Source organism: Sciurus carolinensis, chromosome 8 (genome assembly GCF_902686445.1).
Source record: "Sciurus carolinensis chromosome 8, mSciCar1.2, whole genome shotgun sequence".
NCBI lineage: Eukaryota > Metazoa > Chordata > Mammalia > Rodentia > Sciuridae > Sciurus > Sciurus carolinensis.
Window position 1 is genome coordinate 12,636,663 of NC_062220.1, and position 21,516 is coordinate 12,658,178.

The 21,516-nt window shown below is 47.4% G+C and overlaps 1 protein-coding gene across 1 annotated transcript; it reads left to right on the forward strand.

Moving 5' to 3' along the window:
* Positions 1 to 819: 819 nt before the first annotated feature.
* On the forward strand, positions 820 to 20,855 carry Kel (Kell metallo-endopeptidase (Kell blood group)). Its single transcript, XM_047561945.1, has 18 exons — positions 820 to 858; positions 1,138 to 1,279; positions 1,571 to 1,747; positions 3,369 to 3,493; positions 3,818 to 3,964; positions 8,103 to 8,165; positions 8,255 to 8,443; positions 8,696 to 8,835; positions 9,816 to 9,945; positions 16,430 to 16,540; positions 17,576 to 17,674; positions 17,872 to 17,949; positions 18,335 to 18,435; positions 18,613 to 18,723; positions 18,866 to 18,933; positions 19,133 to 19,302; positions 19,680 to 19,775; positions 20,694 to 20,855. The coding sequence occupies exons 1-18, from the start codon at positions 835 to 837 to the stop codon at positions 20,853 to 20,855; spliced, it is 2,133 nt and encodes a 710-aa protein (XP_047417901.1). The 5' UTR covers positions 820 to 834.
* The last annotated feature ends 661 nt before the right edge of the window (positions 20,856 to 21,516 follow it).

Here is a 21,516-nt window from a genome sequence, read left to right on the forward strand (position 1 = left end):
CTTGGGGACAGAGTGAATGGGCCTGGAGCTGAGAGGCCTGCTGGGTAAGGTGGCATTCAACCTGTGAATTAAAGAACCCAAGAGATTCAATCAGGGAAGAAAAAGGAGGAGAAAGAATATTCTAGAAAGAAAGGAACTTCATGAACAAAGCCACAGAGCAGGATAAGAGGAGCAGACCAAGGGCAAGATTTCTTGCCTGGTGAACACTCCTCCCTCTTCTCCCCTGAGAAACTGAGATAAAGCAGGAGAGGCTTGAGTGTCCCTCTGCTGATAAACAGGCTCCACCCGGAGGCCCATCGTGTGTGTTTGGGGACAGAGGGGCAGAGTGGCAGAGGTGCTCTTTCTTTCAGGGCCACAGACGGGGGGCAGGGGCAGGAGGGAGGCCATTTCCTGCCATCCCAGTCCTCAGAACCAGGAAGGACTCTGGGAGCCGGAGAGGACAGACAGATGGCAAGTGCCCTGGAGAAGCGTCTCCTTCTGTGGCCAGCTGCCTGGGGTGGGGGTGGCTCTCTGAGAATGCCCTGTCCCCCACTATGGAGCAGAGAATAAGAGGCTTCCGGAAGAGGAAGGGGCAGAGCAGGGAGGCGGTGGGAGAGGAAGGGGCGAAGAGGGGAGAGGTTCACCCTGAGGCCCGTCTGGGGACACTACCTTGAGATAAAAATATATCCGTGGGGGAGGTTGGGCAGGGGAGTGTGAATGGCCTGGCAAGACTGTCTGTACTGCGCCCCCATATCTGAACTAGCTTCTTTCTCCTCTTCCTTCCTCCTCTGCTCTCGTTAGGAGGGTGGAGACAAAAATGGGCAAGAACCGAGGGGACAGAGCCAGGCCAGTGGCATGGGGCCTCCCTGGAGCCAGGAGGTAAGTGACCTCCTCGGTGGCACTGGAGTCAGTCCCTCCAGCTCTAAAGTCCCACAAACACTCCTCGCTGGATCCTCACCCGAGACAGGTGACATCCTGTGCTTTCTCATCCTCCAGGGTCTGGAGAGGGCTGGGTCTGGAAGAATCAGCAGAATTACCTCTGTGCCAAGGGGCCCTAGCACTAACTTATTCCCTCTCTGTCCCCTCCCCTGCCCCTTTTCTGTTCCTCTCTCAAAACCCCTCCGTGTTGTGTTTTTTACCTCCTGGCTCCTCCCACAGAGCTCTCCAGAAGAGGGGCTGCCCACTGAATGGAGCAGAGAGTGGTCACTGACCAGGCGGGTGCTGTTGGCTGTCTTGCTTTTCAGCCTGCTCCTTGGTTCTTCTGTGCTTTGGGTTTACATCTTCCGGAACTGTGGTCCTCGTAAGCAAGATTCTGGGACACCCCCAACCGAGGCAGCTATCCCTGGGTCATGGGCCCGGTCCTTGCTCCCGAGGCTCCTGCCCTCTGACTTACCAGCCGCTCACCCTGACCCTTGCTTTCCGGTGCATCCCTGGATCCCGTGCCCTGCTACCAGTCAGACCATGTTCTTCCCACCCTTGTTTCCCAGTTGATCCTCTCCTTGGATCCTCACTGGGGATTCCTTGGCCAGCCCCTTGGGGGAGCCCTCATCCCTTTCCCTCTTCTCTCCTAGCTCTGAGCTGTTCCCCACAGGCCCCTGTGAGACACCCGTGTGTTTGGATCTCCTGGCTCAATACCAGGCCTCTGGGAATACCAGTGAAGCCCCCTGCACTGACTTCTTCAGCTTTGCCTGTGAAAGGGCCAAAAGGATCAGTAATTCTTTTCAGGCTCTTTCAAAGGAGAACAAGAAACGCCTGAAGAGACTACTAGGTGAGGAAAGCAGGCTGGAAGATTCTCTGTGCAAGTAGATGACTGAGCCTAGGACACCATGACTGCCCCAAACTCCGCATAACAGTGGGACAACTGGTTTGCGCCATCCTCAGAGGAATTGCTTGGTTTGCTTCTCTACCACTTCGCTTTCACATCAGATCTCTCCCTCCCTCCCTTCTTCTGTCTCTTCTGGTCCCTCTCCGTGTTCCCATCCTCTTTCCTTTTCCACTTATTTATGCTTGCTGCATTCTCTTCAAGTTCTCCCTTTTAACAGGTTCCATAATCTTTGTTATTTGCCCCAATTTTTAATTCCTATCCTATGCATGGAATCTTCTTCCACCTGCCTCACTTGAAGACATCCTGCACTTCAATTCTTTTCTGCTTTGCTCTCATTTTCTAGACTTTAAACCTGGTCTTCTAGTGTCTCCTTGTCAACATTACCTTCTCCTTCCCACCTCTTCCCAAATTCCTTCACAATGACCTCTTGCTTCTCCCCTGAAACCTTGGGCCATGGCAAGTTGAAATGGAACAAGGGCTAATGGGGATGGGCTATAGGAGATGGTAATGGAAGGAAAGAGGCAGAATAGTGGGGTGAGAAGTGAGAGGGGCTTTGAATACTGGTGGTGTGTAAGGAAAAGAATGAGGAAGCACAAAGGATCTGCCCGAGGAAGAGGAGAATGCCCAATGGAAATGCAGGTAAAGAACATTCCTGAAGATGGAAGTTATGCAGAAGAATAAACAACTGCCAAGACTGAGAAGAAAACCAAGAGGAAGAAGTGAGGCCATCCAAGAGGTGGAAAGGAGTTCCCAGGAAGTTGGTGAATGGCAGTGAAGGATTTAGGAATAAGCACATATAAGGTAGGCAAGAATTTCCAATCCAGGGAGACCTGGAGAATGTGCTGACAGGATAAATTGAAATTGGAACCTCTCCCCCCCAACTTTTATGAGAAAAGAGTGGGAGGTAGGTTTTGTTTTGGTAGAGGAGAACTTTCAGTTAAGGCACAGAAATGAAAATACATACCATGCTCAGGAAAAATTCTGTTGCTCACATGGGATGAAGACATATCAGGGACATGAAAGGAGAATTTTAGGTATTAGTGGGCTGATGATTCGGATAGACATGTGTTTGAATTACTGTGATGTTTTGGATTGTTTGTTTCCCAAGAGCAAGAGGTGAGGAGAGTCTGAACTAAGGGAGTCCTTGCATTCTTCTCTTGGCTAAACCTTTCCATATGAGCTTTCTTCCCTATAATCCCTCAAGTCCTCTGGTTCCTGATTTTGTCCCTGTCTCTTCTGCCTTCCATTTCTGTCCATTCTCCTTTAATCGTAGCTCACAGAGGATTCCTATCCTCTTCCTTTGTTCCATGCCTTTTCCTTCTTGTTTTATTTTCCACATTTCCTTTATTTTCTTCATCATCTTCTTGTCTGTAGTCTCTCTGCTCTTCTGCTTCCATCAGGTTGATCCATTTCAAATTAGGTGCGCTTTCCATTTTCCTCAACATGATTCCTCCTCTTTCTCTCTAAGAAAGTTCCCTTTCTTTCCTTTAAGTGCTTTGTCTCTCACCTTCTTTGTTTCCACACTAGACGCCACCCCTTTAATTCTCCCATTCTTGCTTTTTAGAGGATCCAGAGTCCTGGCACCCAGGCTCTGGGGAGGAGAAAGCCTTCCAATTCTATCACTCCTGCATGGACACAGATGCCATTGAAGCTGCAGGAGCTGGTCCCCTCAGACAAGTCATTGAGGAGGTGAGAAAAACTGGGACATTGACTTTTATGAACATAGAACCCATAAGACCAATGTATGCTTGGGGCTACCATTTTTTTTTCTCTAGAATCTGGGTCTCTTTCCTAGAGATTCCCAAGTTCTAGGAGGGAGATGGAGATGGAAATGGTAGTGCCCTATGAAGAATCAGGATCTAGGGTAAGAGTAGAGAGGAAGGATAGATATGGAGCCCTAGAGGGATCAAAGGGCTCAGAAGTCAGAAGACAGAGCTATGAGAGGAAGGGAAAATCAAGACAATGGAGAGAGGTCTTATAAATCCCTGTCCTTTTTCCTTTTTCTCTTTCTAGCTTGGAGGCTGGCACATCTCTGGTAACTGGACTTCCTTTGACTTTAACCAAACTCTGAGACTTCTGATGAGTCAGTATGGTCACTTTCCATTCTTCAAAGCCTACCTGCGACTTCATCCTGCCTCTCCACACACGCCAGTCATCCAGGTGAGAGCTGCACTGGCAAAAAAATAGCTGCAGTTGGGCCTGGCTCGAACTCTAGGCTGTCATCTCTTAGAGGAAGACTACAGGCTGGGGAGACAGACAGATGTTCAAACTTCCCTATATCAAGAGCACATTGTTGCTATGAGAGCCAGGGACACTAGGTCAGGGTGGAAGAAGGAATAACAGACTCTTCCCAGAGTCAGTTCTGGGAAGACTGGAATAGTTCCAGCCTTCCTTATTGCTAATCTGGATTTCTCTCAACCTCTTAACTAGTCTTCCCATTTCCAGCTTTGCCCTTTTCTTATTTACTCTTCATTTTTGCCTGAAGGGCCTTTCTAAACTAAGAGTTAACTATGCTATTGTTTCTGTTTAAATGCCTCCCATTTTAATGGCTCACCGGGTCATCAAGATTTGGTCCCTAATCCTTAGCAAAGCATTGCAAGTCTTGTGATCTGACCCCTACACACTTCTCCAACCTTATCTCCTGCCACATTCTTTCTCCCCTCATACCCTAACCTCTGCTGACTCACGTGTAGCTCTAAGAATGCCTCTTCTTTCTTTGCATACTCTGCTCCTTTTGCCTACAATCTTCCACACCCAGCCTAGAAAATTCTCATATGTTTTTAAATGTTGGCTCTGAGTATCTTTTCCAGAAAGTCTTCATTGACACCCTGGCTATAAATTAGGTGAAGTCCTTCTGTCCTGCCATGTCCTCATGCTCTAGGCACTTAACACTCTAAATTGAAGATTTGGGGCCTCCCCCTAACAGGCAGCAAGAGTTCCTCCTCATCAGGCAGTTGGAGGTCTTTTTCTTTTTCACTTTAAAAAAAAAAATTAATTCATTATACACAAATGGGGTACAACTATTGTTTCTCTGGTTGTACACGAAGTAGAGTCATACCATTTGCATATTCATACATGTACATAGGGTAATGATGTTTGTCTCATTCTATTATTTCTTTCCCCCCATCCCCTCCCCACCCCTCATTTCCCTCTACAAAATCCATCCTTCTTCCATTCTTCCCTTACCTCCTCCTCCCCCAACCCCCATTATGTATCATCATCCACTTATCAGAGAAACCATTCAGCCTTTGGTTTTGGGGATTGGCTTATTTCACTTTGCATGATATTCTCCAACTCCATCCATTTACCTGCAAATACCATAATTTTATTCTTTATGGCTGAATAATATTCCATTGTGTATATATACCACAGTTTCTTTATCCATTCATCTATTGAAGGGATTCTAGGTTGGTCCACAATCTAGCTATTGTGAATTGAGCTGCTATAAACATTGATGTAGCTGCATCACTGTAGTATGCTGATTTTAAGTCCTATAGGCCAAGGAGTGGGATAGTTGGGTCAAATGGTGACTCCATTCTGAGTTTTCTAAGGAATCTCCACACTGCTTTCCAGAGTGGCCGCACCAATTCGCGACACCTATTGTTGCTTGTACTCTTGATAATAGACATTGGCGTGAGGTGAAATCTTAGGGTAGTTTTGATTTGCATTTCTCTTATTAGTAGAAATGTTGAACATTTTTTTATATATCTGTTGATTGCTTGTAGATCTTCTGTGAAGTGTCTACTCATTTCCTTAGTCCATTTATTGATTGGGTTATTTGTATTCTTGGTGTAAAGTTTTTTGAGTTCTTTATAGATTCTGGAGATTGGTGCTCTATCTGAAGTGTGTGTGGCAAAGATTTTCTCCCACTCTGTAGGCTCTCTCTTCACACTGTTGATTGAGAAAAAGCTTTTTAGTTTGAATCTATCCCAATTATTGATTCCTGCTTTTACTTCTTGTGCTTTGGGAGTCATGTTAAGGAAGTCTGATCCTAAGTCAACATGATGAAGATTTGGACCTACTTTGTCTTCTATTAGGTGCAGCTTCTCTAGTCTAATTCCTAGGTCCCTGATCCATTTTGAGTTGAGTTTTGTGCAGGGTGAGAGATAGGGGTTTAGTTTCATTTTGCTGCATATGGATTTCCAGTTTTCCCAGCACCATTTGTTGAAGAGACTATCTTTTCTCCACTGTATGTTTTTGGCACCTTTGCCTAGTATGAGATAAATGTATTTATGTGGGTAGTTGGAGGTTTTGCCGGGTGTTTGTTGAGCAAGTAAATAAATAAAGAGTGGAATCATCACTATTGTGGTAGTTAATGCCAGGCTATATATTTTGCCCCTGTTCTCAAAAAGTTCCATGGCATTATGAAGACAAACATTCAAGAAGACATGATGATCAGTATGAGGTTTTCAAAGTTCAATTTTAACGTGTGTACACAGGAGTTGAACTGGTGTGGCATTTGAGGATTTGTAAAGATCTGAGTTGGTTAGGGAAAGACTCAGAGAAGAGAAGCCTTGAAGCGTGGTCGATCTGTGCAGATGCAGATGAAGCTGAAAGGCATTGAAAGAAAGGCTGCTGGAAGCTTCTGAGTCAAGGGAAGAACTGGGAGCACGGAGGTTCTTCCATGGGGTCAGTGAGAAGACTGGTCTGGAATTAGGGTGGGGGACTGTAGGAGGAAAAGGAAGACCAGTTGGGAAGTTTGGCCTGGTTATTATGGCCAAGGGAGCCAGGCAGAGATGCTAACTATTGATTTACTAGAAACACCAACAAGAAGAACAAAGCTACTGAGGCCTTTCTAATTTTATGATAGTTGTGTGTAGAGTTTGAGAGGCAGCAGTCTCGAAGGTCTACCAGAGAGGTGTTAGGAATCTAAATGAGCACCATGAGGTCCTGAAATGCTGGAAGAATGGAAAGGAAGAGCCAGGCATGAGGATATAGGCAACTTCATCCGGTGGCGATGGCCTGAGGTGTTTCCAGAGGACTTGGGGACTGAATGAAAATGAAGACAATGGAGGCATTACCAAATGACCCCATTGTTTTGAGTCTTGTGAGCCCTTGGGAATAGAGTAGGAAGGGAGAAGCACCATAGAGGGAGTACCCATGAGAGACTGACTCAGAAGGGAGTTACAGAAGAGTAGAACAATCAGGAAGGTGGGAGTTAGAACAGCGTATGTGGGGCCACCACACATGTGGGGCAGAACTTCTAGAAAGGGTCATGCTGATTCCAGAGGTTTCCAGATTTCTTTCCTTTCCATAAAGAATGGAAAGATGCCAGTGGAGACCTGGAAATAGTTGCAAAACAGTTGTAGAAATGAACACAGTTTGAAAAAAAATGAACACAGTTTGTATGGAGTTTAGAAGAAGAGTAAGGAAGTTGAAACAATGGCTTAGATGCCTTTTCTCTAAACTTAGAGCACAAGATGTTACAAAAGGGTCAAGTGAAAGATTTTTTGTGCTAGAGGAAAAGTATATAGCTTCAGTTGGGAGTGAGAAATAGACATTGAGGAGAAAAAAGAAAGTGTGGAAGCAAGGGTCTTTGGAACCAAGGGCAAACCAGGGCTAGACCTAAGGGGAATTGGGGCACTTTCCTGGGTGAAAAATTTAAAAGTTACCCCCAAACTCAAGATCAAGATAATTAGGATTTTAGTATTCTTTAAAAAACCCAAATCAATGCAGAAATATATTATGAACGAAATTTCAAATTTTTGTTCATTGTGAATTTTGGGGGGGAAATTATGTTTGTTCTTCCCAAAATGAGACAAAAAATTCTATTGAGGACCTTGTTGAAAATACTTATTATTTTAAAAGTAGATTAAAATGCATTGTGGAATTTATGGTAAAATAATGATAAGCAAAGTTTTGATATGTTATTATTCATCATGGATTTTTGCATTAATTTAGATTTTTGAAAAATATTTATTAAAATATGTATCCTGTTTTCTGCATTGTGGCTACTCTTAATTATTGCATCTAAGGTGGGTGTCTCAACTGCCTTACCCCATACCTAACTCTGGCACAAGGAACAGTTCCTTCCAAGATGTTGATTATTATGCTTCTTTCTCGCTGAGCATCCCCAAACTGGTTGTAATTCCAACATCTGCTCACATTTTCATGCTTGGACCTTCACCCATTCCCCTTGCCCCCAATCTCTCCCCTTCTTTATAACTGAACTTTTTCTTTGCAGACTCTTTATTCCCATGTCCCCAACCCATCTTTGGTGGTGCCTTCTCTACCTTCCCACACCTGCCCTCTCCATCCGCCATGCTCCCCATTTCTCTCCAGTCTCTCTTGTGTCCAGATAGACCAGCCAGAGTTTGACATTCCCTGCAAGCAAGAGCAGGAACAGAAGATCTATGCCCAGGTAAGATGGTGCGTGGAAAAAACCCTACCCTCAGATCTGGAGAAAGGCGGAGACGTCTGGCGCCTCTGATCAAGGTTGTCTTCCTCCAGATTGTGCGGGAATACCTGACTTACCTCGAACGCCTGGGAAATTTGCTGGGAGGAGACCCAATCAAGGTGCAGCAACACGCGTCCTTGTCCATCACCATTACCTCACAGTTGTTCCAGTTTCTGAGTCCCCTGGAGCAGCGGGAGGCACGGGACAAGCTCTTCCATATGGTCACTATTAACCAATTGCAGGTGCCTGGAACTTGGGGGCAGAGGACTGTGGGCATGACAATCTCTTTCCCAAGTTTTTGTTTTTTTTTAATATAGTCTATCTTCTTCCTCCTCGTGTCCTCCACTCCTTTCTATCCCTAATGTTCTCTGGCTCCAATTTCTCCCCCACAATCCCACTCCTCGCTCCCTTATGAATCCAAGGAGAAGCACTTTCCCCCTCCTCCCCCGCTTCCTTCATGCCCCTCACCCTCAGTTTTGTGTTCTTTCTCTAAGGAAATGGCACCTGCCATCGACTGGTTGTCCTGCTTGCAAGCCACATTCATGCCGATGTCCCTGAGCCCTTCTCAGCCCCTTGTGGTCCAAGACCTGGACTATTTGAGAAATATGTCACAACTGATAGAAAAAACACACAGGTTTGCCCCAGGGGGGATTGGAGAGGAATGGAAACTGAGTCTGAGGGTCCTCAGGTTCCAAGGACCTAGGACACTGTAGGTGAGAGAGAACTTCCGAGAGGGGACAGTGAAGGTGTGGGGTGGGTGGCACAAGAGCGAATGGAGGGAACAAGAAGTATGTAAGACTTGGGAGCATGAAGAAGGAATACCCAAGAAATGAAGGACCCAGAGGTCTGCTGGAGGGAGAAAAACTTCAGCCCATAAAGAGGCTGCATCAGAGGAGATGCTGGAAGGACCAACCAGTGGGGACAATGGGAGCAACCTGGGATGCACTGGAGGGAGAAACCAGGGGAGGGGACACTTCCCAGCTGTGGTGAGCAGATCTAAGTCCCATTGGGAAAGAATTTCCAAGACAAATTCTGCTATGATTAGGAAGTCAAGGATGGTAGGGACTTGGGAGTGTGACTCCATGTTGGACTTGCTGCCTTCCCTGATGACTAAGCAGCTGCTACCCAAAGGTAGTGGCTCCCTTCCAGGGCCTTGGACTCAGGACCCTTCTGAAGAGTGCTCAGAACAGCAGCACCTAGCAATCCCTTTTGAGGGAGGAAACAAACACCCATGTGGGCACCAGCAGTTCACCTGGTGTACCTGCTAAGAGAGCTGCCAGCTGGGCAGAGCTGTGCTTGGTTGTGCTTAGAAGATGCATCCTCAGATGAGCTGAGGTTCCTTGGTTGTGGAAATAGATGAACATGTTTGTTGAATGCAGCCTTCTCCCTGTGACTTGAGAAGGCTGCCTCTTTATCCAGTTCCTTGTCATTCCTCAACCCTCACCAAGAAAGGCTCCTCTTGACTTGTGGCCATGCTGTGACAGTTATTCTCTATAAATACACAGAAGGCCCTGTCCCTGGAATACTGAGGTGGCTTCTACAAGGAAAGTCTTTTTTTTTCTGAAACATCCCCCCAAGCCTAGGGTTTATATGAGGTCTCTTTTGTCTTCCTAGGGATATTCTGCAGAGTCACATGATCTTGGGGCTGGTGGGGACCCTTTCTCCAGCCCTGGACAGTAAATTCCGTGAGGCACGCAGGGAGCTGAGACAGAAACTGCGGGAGCTGACAGAGCGACCACCCTTGGTGAGGAGAGGAAGCCATGTATTTTCCAGATGGGGGTGAATATTGGCGTATCTCTTCGAGGGAAAGGGGCCATGGGAGCAGAAGCCCCTCCATGTCTAGGCTTTCCATGGAAGCAGGCAGGTTGGGAAATCAGAGACAAGAAGCAAAGACAATCAAGAAGCAAACTAGCAGATACCAGATCTTCAGACACATATTTCCTGGCCACCTCTCTGGCCTTTTGCTGAGTTCTAGAGTTTAAATATAATACTGACATTATCAAGGACTGCTCTTGACAATTTCTTATCACCCTTTAACTGTTTGCTCGGTTATCTTGAGCTCTGTGATTGGAGGACCTGGATCTAGCATTTAAGATTCACTGGGATGATAGACAAGACAAGCAGTGGACTTCCCTCTGACTAGGTGTTTCCACGTTTTATGTTCAAATGTGCTTCACCAAGAATTCATCTCTGATCCAGTAGGATTCGTTGGGTCATATGTGGACTTAGTGGTATATATCCCTAATATCTCTGAAGAGGGATCGATGTAGGAAATATGCTTCACTAGTCAGACCCTACTGATTAGTGAAGATGTGCACTTGGTTTTTTCTTTTTTAACTGAGAACCTTGGAATTCTAGATCATATACATCCAAATGAAAGTGGAGATTTCTACTATCCTGAATACATTCCAACCTCAGTGAAGGCCAGTTTCACCTTGAAAATTATTTTTTCCTTAATAATTTGTGGACCATTTATCTGCTTTAGAGAAACCTGAAATACCTATGGAATTCAGAGATGGGAAATGTATCCAGAGACAAGAATATAGTTATTGCTTTTTTGTTTTGTTTTGTTTTGTTTTTGGTACTGGGGATTGAACTCAGGGGCACTCAACCACTGAGCCACATCCCCAGTCCTATTTTGTATTTTATTTAGGGACAGGATCTCACTGAATTGCTTAGCACTTCACCATTGCAGAGGCTGGCTTTGAACTCCTGATCCTCCTGTTTCATCCTTCCCAGTTGCTGGGATTATAGGCATGAGCCACCATGCGCAGCTAGTTATTGTTTATCGAGAGCTTATAATGTGCTAGATGTTTTCCTAAAACCTTTAGTTTAGTAGCTAATTTAATCCTCAAAATTCTCTGCGATACCATGGCTATCATTTTATCTTTGTTTCAAGATGGGGAAATGGATGTACACCTGTTAGGGAATTTGACCATGGTAATACAGTTTGTGAGTTGTTAGAGCAAAAACTTGAGCCCCAGCCATCTGGCTTCTGGGTCTGAGTGCTATAGAACATTCCTTCTTAGGCCCTTCACTCAGGGGGGCAAATTCCAAAGAAGCTCTTGCCCAGCATCTCTCTTGATTGAACTGAAGCAGAACGGAACCCAGTTCCTCTTTGTGGGCTTGCTACAAAATTCCTGGAAACAATAGCTTTCTGTAAATGCCAGCCCCATGGACTGATGTCATGTCTTGAAGGGTGCAGGAGTGCCAACCTGAGACTCATGCTTAAAGAATGTAGAAGATTTACAAACCCTGAAATCACTATCCTTTCTTTTAGGGTACATATTTGTCCTTAGGCTGAAAAGCTGAGCCAACCTCTGCTGACAAATAGTGATGTGACCTTGGGGAAACTACTTCACCTTCCTGGAACAACAGTACAAAACACGACATAATAATCACCATGTCACCAACAAACATTGAGTAGCTGCTGTCTGTCAGGCACTGAGCATAGATGTGCATACAGCATAGATTGTTTTATTTAATCCTCCACTCTGAGGTTTTTGATCCCCATTTTGTAGATGCAAAAAATAGGCAGAGAAAGGCCAAGTAACTTCCCTGAGACCACATCATTCCTAAGTGAAGGAAGAGACTCCAAAGTAGATGTGAGGTAATGGTTTTAGCCACATATCATGAGGGATTGAGAAAAAGACCAGATCTACAACCAGTGGGTTAGCAAACCTTTCTGTAAAGGGCAAGATAGTAAATAATTTTGGCTTTGCATTTCATATGTTTTGTTTTACAACTGCTTAACTCTGTCCTTGTAGTGGAAAGGGACTAGTTGCATTCTTAGAAAACTTTGGTTTAAATAATAGATTCTGGGAGCTCCCAAGAAGGTACCATGGTGGCAGGTTGGAACGTCAATGGGATCTCTTTTCAGTAGGACTGAAGCAATGTCTAGAGTCAGAAGGAGGTTTTACAGCAAAGAAAGAGTGCTCACCTGGTCAGGACAGTTCTTGCAGCAGGCTGTCTAGAACTTGGTGCGACATGGGGAATCCTCCTGGTGGCTCTGCCCACAAGGCTGTGTCCAGTGCTACTGCTGCAGCAGAATGTGGGTGTTTGAGACCAGAAAGCTGAATCAGGGCGACTGGAACAGAGGGAACAGGAGAACAGTGAGGTGGAAATGAGAGAGGCGAGGCGAGGACCCCACAGGGTCTGATGGGTCACTGTGAAGGCTTTGGCTTTTCTCTGCAATGAGGTAGGATATCCAGAGGGATTTGTGGGTTTTGTTTTAAAAGGACATATTTAAGATAAGTAATGGGATGTCCTGACTCACATGATGTAAGAAAAAAAGTGGTGACAAGGACAAAACCAAGGTTTTGGCTTCAATATGACCAAAATTCAGAGTTCTACCCAAGGGTCCTAAGGAATTCTAATTTCAATAGTCCTAATTCTAAAAGATGGCTGACTTTCATCGTCTGACCATCTTTGTTGGTTAATTTTGAAAATGTCATCAATGAAAATGTTTTGGAAAGTAAGAAACAAACAAAAAACAAAAAAGACCAGGGTATCATATTCGTACCTGTTAAATGTGAAGTATTTATATTCAATCAAACATCCCAATTTATTTATTTAATAATTTGATCTTTGTTTCAACAACCCATTCTATGACCTTCCCTTTACATTCTTGGGTTGTTTACAATTTTATTCAGTGTGTCTTCCTCAGACTACTGCTAGATCCTGAAGCAGGGAGCACTTTGGGACAGGTTATTGATGACTTAGCTATAGAATCATTCATTCATTTATGCGACAAATATTTATTGAGCAACTTCGATGTGCCAGACACTTCTCTAGGTACTTGGGATACAGAAACAAACAGACAAGTATTCCTGCTTGCAGGCATTTACGTTCTAATGGAGGAAGAAAACAACAACCACTACCACCAAACAATGCTGGGTGATGTTAGGGAGAAGAGCAGAACAGCAGAAGAAGAAAGTGATGCGAGGTAGGCAGCAGTTTCGAGTCTCCCTGGGAAAGTCAGGAGAGGTCATAGGATCCCAAAGTCATCCATCGTCCATGTTTAGTTATGCTCCAGCCAGAGGAGAGACCATTCAACTTGCACCATCATTCAGCATTGATTTCTTTATTGAATTTCTTAGGACTAGGACTTGATTTGTGGTTCTGCCTGAGGCTGTCCTGAAGTCAAAATAATGCCAACAGAGTGACATGAGAACAGACAGAGGAACAAGCCAGGTGTGGGATGCACGCCTATAATCTCTGGAGGCTGAGGCAGGAGGATGGTGAATTTGGGCATTGCCCAGTCTGGGCAACTTAGGAAGACACTGTGTCAAAATAAGAAATAAAAAAGCCTGGCCAGGCCTGGTGGCACGTGCCTGTAATCCTAGCTGCTTGGGAGGCTGAGGCAGGAGAATCGTGAGTTCAAAGCCAGCCTCAGCAATTTAGAGAGGTCCTTGGCAACTTAGCGAGACCCTGTTTCTAAATAAAGTATAAGAAAGGGCTGGGGATGTGGCCCAGTAGTTAAGCGCCCCTGGGTTCAATCCCTGGTACCAAAAAAAAAAAAAAAAATGTTGAAGGTGTGATTCAGTGGTAGGTAGAGTACTGGGTTTAACCCACAGTACTGAAAAAAAAAAAAAAATACCGAGTAATGCTAATGGAATTCCAGTGGAATTTAGAATATGCAGAGTATTTGAAGGTATTATTTTACCTGATCCTCTAATCTGTGAGGAAGGTAGAACAGGCATTACTCTTATTTTTACGATTGGTGCAACCTAAGCACAGGGGTCTAAGTTAACAACCATGCTTGGTAAATGCTGGATACTGTTCAGGAGTAGATGGTGGTGAACCTTTAGTCTATAGATTTGTTTTGTTGATTTTTCAGAGTAATTTATGACTTTGAATTAATTGCCAATATTAAAAAACTGGGAAATGATGTGCCCATATTCAGATTTCCAACTTGTGTGTGGGTGCATGCTTGGGTGCAAAGCTTGGCAGCACTTGGCAGCACAGGGCAACCTTCTCGGGTGACAGTGTTTGACTCTACCTGAAAAATGCAGCTCAGTTCGGCTGGGTGCACTCTGTTGGGGATGCTACAGCCCCGCCATGCTCTGAGCTTCTGATGCTGGACTGTGGCTCTCTGGTATGTTGCTGCTTGACCCCTATTTGAGTTTGTGGCTCCTGCTTGGTCTTATACCCCAGTTTAATGAGCCTTTTAACCAGATAAATTTTTATTATTTTGGTATTATCTGTCCTCCGTGATCTCTCCTTGATCCTTAATAGTTACACATTACTTTCGGAGTTCTCTAAAACAATTCCTTTAATGATTCATTCTAGAATTTTGCTTAGAAATTAACATTGAAGATTCTCAACTGGGCTGTAATCTTTAAATTCTACTTTACCCCTATTGAAAATTATCCAATGTTTTGCTTCCCTCCAGACCCTTGGAATTTTTCCTGAGTTCTGTCATTTCTTAAATATTATTATTCATGGTTCAGAGGTGATAGATACAATTTTTTCAGTGCCCTAAAATTAATCCACTGAGCTTCATTATCTTGTGTTTAAAGAGTTTCTTCCTTTTATATATTTTACAGAATTTCTTTCCTTTTTATTCTATGTCTTTTTCTGTCGGCAATTATTGTGGCTTACTCTTGCATTTTCCTCCTGAGTGACGGCTGGGGTCTTAGTCTGAACAGTGTCTGTACTCGAGTAGCTGGGTCCCATTGCACAGGGCGTTGGAGACATGGCGGGGCACCAGTGAAGGGGATCAGCAAGAGGTGTGAAGACGGTGGACAGATCCACACCACCAAGCTCACACGGGTCCCACTGATGCCCTTGCTGCTGCCCCAGGTGCAGCCACAGTCAAGGAAGAGGTCTTGGCAGAGCCGGGTCTGTCTGGAGCTGAAAGGAAGCTGGAGGCGTCTACAGAGCTTCCACTTGACCCAGTCTTTGTAGTCAGGGGCAGATTTCCATCTGCTTTTCACATTGGTATTGCAGAGCTTCAACCTGCACACCGTAGAAAGAGTCTGAGCCACTTCTTCTCACGAGAAGAGACGTGCACAGACTTTATAGTGCAGGGAACAGATCACACAGATGTGAGCCTCCAAGCCTGGAACAACCTTCCGGATGATGAACTGCCCAACAGGCAGGCCCAGGAGCTTCCTCTCCACCCACTGCTGTAATGACCTGCCTTTCCATTTCCTCTAGTGGGGTGCCCCTGGGACCCCATCTCCAAATGGCGGAGCAGCCCAGCCCATGTTGAAAGCATCAGCAGCAGCTTTCCTGCCTTCCTGGCAAGCAGATCTTTGGGAGGGAAAAGTTACAGGAATAAAATTGCTGGCTTCATCTCTTCTAACCCAAATCAGCATAGTAGCTGGTTTTTGTAGGTTCCAACTCAGCTCCCCTAGGCCAGCTGCCTGAATTCTTTCCTCTGGCTCCTCGAATGTGTTTCTGCATTCATCTCATGTCCTCTTTGGGGGTGATCCCTTGGTCAACTTTTCAGTCATCCAATCCTTTCTCTGAAATCTCCCCCAGCATGTTTCTCTTGTTTTTTTTTTTTTTTTTTTTTTTTTTTTTTTTTATTCTTTGGGTCATGCTTTTAGAACACGCCACTCACTGGTTCTCTCGAGCTGCTAACTTTTCTGTACCTCTGAAGTTAAAGCTTCCCTATTCTCATCCTGTTTTCTTTCCCTGATTTGACGGAGTTTTCTACATATGTGAATTATCACTTAGTCTTTCTTTTCTCTTGCTTCTCCTAGCAGGCAATGCCCACTTTCACTGAGGATTTTCTTCTCTATAACTTAAGGTCCTACAATATGATATGAGAGCCGGCCTGGGTGATGGTACAGAAAGGGATAAATGTCTTTAATGTCCATTTTGAGCAAAGAAGTGTGGAGTTGGAGTCATTACTGGGAACCCAGGGTCATGTGTGTGGTGGGTGGGGTGGGGACCAGGGTAATGGATCTACTAAAGTAAGAGGCTCAGCTTTTTGTCCTTCCTGTCCCAGGAGCCTTTAATTCCTCCAGAGTGATGCCTGCCAGGGTCCTTGCTTTCAAATTAATAGGCAATTTGTTCAACCAGACTCACGAGACTAGTCGCAGAGGACGCAAGCCCCTTTTATGCGGAGTAGCGGTGTATGGCCAGAGGGGGTAATAAAGGGAGATAAATCAGGAACTCCAGTGAGGGAGCCAGCTCTGGGTGAAGGTCTAGAGAAGATCGTCCTGGGGAAATGGTGAGGATAGAGTCTCAGACTAACTCCGGCTTCGTCCCCGCAGCCAGACCACCCACGATGGACGAAATGTGTGGAGGAAGCGGGCACTTTCTTCGAGCCCACCCTGGCGGCCCTGTTTGTGCGTGAGGTGTTCGGCCCTGGCATCCGAAGCGCTGTATGTGAGGGCTCTCCCCACCGCGCCCGCCCCCTTCCCACCTGCGCCCCATGGCTGCCCGCTTCTCAGCGGTATGCAGTGCACAGGGGGAGCCCAGAGGCCTCTCCACCCCTTGGGTGAGCCCAGCTCAGCTCTGGGACACAAAGTAGCCACAACATGCCCTAATTTGGACACGTCACCCGACCTCCTTGGTCTCGTGTTCCTTGAACCATAAAATGAGAAAAATTGAACTCTGCAACCTTGAAGGCTCCTCCCTGCTGATCTAAGATCTTAGAGCAACACATGACATGACATAACCTGAGGTGACGTCACCTTGAGTAAAATAACCTCAGAACACTTGGTGTCTGTCACATGCTAGGGACTCTTGCAAGCACTTCACCTGAGACTTTATAATGTCTGGGTGTCATCCTGATTTTATAGGAGCAGGACCTGAGGCACGGAAAGGCTCAATGACTTGGTCAAGGTCACACAGCTACCAAAGAGCAGAGTCAGGGTTGAACTCAGGCAGCCTGATGCCAGCGCCCAGGTTCCCATCTGTTGCTCACTGTCTTCCCCCAAGGAAGGGTGCACACAGGAAGCTGGAAGCCTGGAAAGCAGCAACTACAGCTGCAGACCCTGCAGGCTGGGCGAGTCCCACCTTCGGGAAGCTGGAAGAGCTCAGGGAGATGAAGAGAGAGAGAGAGGGTGGGAGGCCAAGTTCCCCGAGAGCAGAGGAGATGACAACCCTCCTCTCCCTTGGCTCCTGGTGTCAGGGCCTGGCCAGCTCAAATCTCCTTCTTCCTGGTTGACCCTTGGGGTGGCCGGCTCCCACTTCCCCTCTTTGCTTGGCACAGCCTTTTTGGCCCTGGATTTTGTAGCACCCTGGGAAACAGCCCTTCCCCTCGTCTTTCTGAGCTCTTCTTCCTTCTCTGGTGGCTCCTCCAACCCAGGCAGCCTCCCCAGGACAAAACCCCTCTGAAGGTCAGTGACATGGCAGGGCCAGAGCTGAGGCTGATCCTGGGCCTGTTTCCCTGTCCCCCACCCTCACCCCCACAGGCCATGGAGTTATTCACTGAGATCAAGGATGCCCTTGTCACACGCCTCAGAAGACTCCCCTGGATGAGGGAAGAGACCCGAAAAGAGGTCCAGAATAGGGTAAGGCCAGGAGTGCAGGCCAGCCTGGGAATGCTCAGCGGGCGGGCCAAGAGACGGTGGTCGGGGGAAAGCCAAAGGCACACGGGCAGGCAGGAAGTCCAGATGCCACTGTGCTGCACGCACACCTGGTGACAGTGTTACAGGCTCTGAGACTCAGGGAAGGTGAGGTCCTTACCACCTTTCATGTCTCTCCCCAGATCACCCAACTGCAGGTGACGATGGGGGCCCCTGAATGGGCCCTGAAGCGGGAGCTGGCCAGACAAGAATACAGTGATGTGGGTCCCTGCCCTTTCCAGCTCACCTCCCTGACTCAGCCGAGTCTTTTCCAGATCATCCATTTTCCCTGGGTGAAGACCCACCCCTTCCTTGCCCCGGTGCTGGCTGGGTCTTGCCAGCAGAAAAACAAACCATTCGAGCTGTGATGCTTGTGTGCACACACCTGTGCGTGTGTTCTGCGACTTGCCTGTTTCAGTGCGTGCTGGCGCACATGCAGCCTGTCTGCACCATGTGGTGGTGGCACAGTGGTGGTGGTCTCCACTAACTCGGGGGTGTTTGCACGCGAGGGTGCACCCGTTGAGGTTAAATGTGCTCATTGGCAAACATCAGTGTCCATCTGTGTTTGTCTCTGTGTACCCAAGTCACCTCTTGCCTCCTTGCCAGATACAACTTGGACCCAACTTCCTGCAGTCTGTTCTGAGCTGTGTCCGATCTCTCCGGGCTAGAAATGTCTTGAACTTCTTGCAGCCTCTTCCTCGCCACAGGTACAGGGACAGAGAAGATAGGGATGCGCCACCCCGAGATAACCCATCTGTAATTAGTAGGAAAGGAATCTGGAGGCTCGGGGGAGGCACTGGGAACCGTGATATTGGCTGGAGGGATTGAGTATGCCTTGAGGGCAGTTAATGAAGGAGCTGTGTTCCTGTGTGCTTCCCCTGCAGATGGCTGGTGTCCCCCTGGGGCGTCAATGCTTACTATTCAATACCTGACCATGAGGTGGTCTTCCCAGCGGGACTCCTCCAACCTCCATTCTTCCACCCCGACTACCCTAGGTAAGGGCCCTTCTGTGAGGGTGGGCCCGGAGTTTCCCAAGAGAGATTAACAGTCGTTATGGTGGATAAGATCTGTGGCTGGGGAATCGGGGTAGAAAGTGTTGCAGGGTTCTGGAGGTAAGGCAAGCTCTTGTCTCCCTAGAGCCGTGAACTTTGGTGCTGCTGGAAGCATCATGGCCCATGAGCTGTTGCACGTCTTCTACCAGCTGTGTGGGTAACAGGGGCCATCGGGATGTGGGGCCACAGGAACCCATGGGCAGACCTGGAAGGCGTGCTGGAGGGGAAAGGAAGGCTATTCAGGGGCTCCAGGAGGGACAATCCTAGAAACATTCCAGTGTTTCTGGGAGCCAGAACCTCTGTGGCACAACCCCTGTCCTTTGCCTTGTCATTCTTTTGCTGTTTTCAACAGTGCTCCCTGGGAGCTGCCCGGACTGTGACACCCGGGCCCTACAGGAGGCACTCCTGTGCCTGGAGCGCCATTATGCTGCTTTGCCGTTGCCCAGTGGAACCCCCTTCAGCGGCTCCAGCACTCTCCTGGAGAACGCCGCAGACGTGGGCGGGCTGGCCATTGCGTTCCAGGTAGGCCAGCGGCCCTGACCTGTTTTCACCAGCAGACCGAAAGCCCTGTCCTCCAGTTTTCCTTCCACTTTCTCTCATGCAAACCTACTTGCGTATTTTTTTCTGCCTTTGTATCCTCACTGAGCAGTTGGCAACTTGAGGACACCCACCCCCGTCATCCCTTATAGATTTTCCCCCTCCCCCTCCCACTTTCTAAGATATCTATCAGTCTTCCAGAAAATACTCTCTTTCTTTTGGCTGGGACCAATGTCGTCAGTTCAGAACAGGGGACGAAGGTCCATGAGTTTGTCTGGGGTCCTGCCTAAAAGGCATCAAGCTTCCAGATGGACACGGGTCTCAAGCATAAAGCCAACTCTTCGTCCTATCCCCAAATCCAGGCATACAGCAAGAGCCTCTTACAGAACCGTGGGGAGACCAAGCTGCCCAACTTGGACCTCAACCCCCACCAGCTCTTCTTCAGAAGCTATGCCCAGGTAGGCAGCTGCCCCTGCCTTCTGTAACTTGCTTCGTATCAGATAAGCACCCTATTACTAATATTAAAGACATTATCTCCACGACACGCCCTCTCAGATACCCCTGACTCACTGCCACAGACGTCCCTGCTGTCATCCTTTCTCACTTGTTCCCTTGGAATCACCTTCCAGATTACTACAAAATTCTTCCACCAAATTCAGCAGCCCTTGCCCTTCTCAAACAGAAGAAAAAATTCTACTACTAGGTCCCTCCATGAGATGAGTCCAACATTTTCTTATCTTGTATGCCAGAAATACAGACCCCTTAAAAATGAGCCTGCCACAAGCTGGCTGTGTGTAATGTTCCTCCTCAGAGACCTCACCCCAGGGGTGGTCCCAGTTTGAAATGACCTCCTTGAGCACTTGTGCCCCCCCCCCAATAGGCACCGTCCCCAATTCCTCAATAGGCTTAAGGAGTCCCTCACAGAGCTGTTCCATTTTTAGACTCTGCCTACTGGTTCCTCACAAATGTCATAACAGAGCCTGGGCCCTCCTCCACTCTCCTAGTGCCAGATGGAATGATTTACCAATGGCATGCACTCTGTATGGCCCTGGAACATGTGAATCCTGCTCCACTCTTTGCCTGCTACTCCTGGTGACCCCCTCATCCCAGCCTTGTTCTGATAGCCCTATAAGAACCTGATCTGCTCAGGCACACCTTTAATCCTAGTGACTTGGGAGGCTGAGGCAGGAGGATTGCAAGTTTGAGGCCAGCTTCAGAAACTTAGCAAGACCTGTCTCAAAATTTAAAAACTGAAAAGGGCTGGGACTGTAGCTCTGTGGCAGAGCACCCCTGGCTTCAGTCCCCAGTATTGGAAAAGTGATTAAAGGCTTCTCTGCTCCTCACCCTCCCTGAGCCTGGCCTCTCTTCCTCCTCAGGTGATGTGTAGGGAACCCAGCACTGAGCACTCCCAGGACACTCACAGCCCTCCCAGCCTTCGAGTCCACGGACCCCTCAGCAACACCCCAGACTTTGCCAGACATTTCCGTTGTCCGCGTGGCACCCTCATGAACCCCTCCAGCCACTGCCAGCTCTGGTAACTTGGTGACCACAGACACAGCAATGCAGGCATATCAGCACCCATGGCCTGTCCAGTCAGTGGGACAGTATCTCCATTCGCCTTCCATTCTCCAAATAAACGGTGGCACTGCGTCCCCACCTGTCTCCTAATGACTCTTTCCTGCCATGTTCTATTCCTAGAAGTCAGAAAAGATAAGAGGGAAACGTGCCAAGGACGTAGGTAGGAAAGGGAGGAAGCCAGGGCTGGTGGGATGGCGGGTCTGAAGGTCAGTCGGTCACTGGGCCAAAGTTCTGGCAATTAAGCAGACCATTTAGAGACCCAAGGGCTTGGGGTAAGTCTCAGAAAGTACTTCCAATTGTTTTAGGACTTTATTGCTATTCCATTGTCACTGCCTCCTCCCTCTAATCTTCTGTTCTGGACAAAGCCCAGGGGAGGCGGAGGAGAGAGAAGGGTATAGGTCTGGAGTTCCTGGTGGGAAATGAAGCTCTGGGCGTGGGGTGGCAACCAAGCAGTGGCGATGGCGATCAAAGTCTCCAGTGCTGCACCGTGTCTAGGTGGCGATGATGGGGTGGGGAGTGGTGTGTGGGTCCTTTCTGGGAGCAGTGCCCCGAAGCCCACTGGAGGGCAGAGGTCAGTGAGCAATCATGAAGCGGAGGCAGACATTCAAGTTTTCATCCAGG

Bases quoted from the DNA above. Each gene is read 5' to 3' on its own strand.
- Kel (XM_047561945.1), top strand. From the start codon at position 835: ATGGGGCCTCCCTGGAGCCAGGAG. The intron at 8,444-8,695 runs GTGCCTGGAACT...TCTTTCTCTAAG, and splicing joins TCACTATTAACCAATTGCAG to GAAATGGCACCTGCCATCGA. The intron at 18,436-18,612 runs GTACAGGGACAG...CTTCCCCTGCAG, and splicing joins CAGCCTCTTCCTCGCCACAG to ATGGCTGGTGTCCCCCTGGG.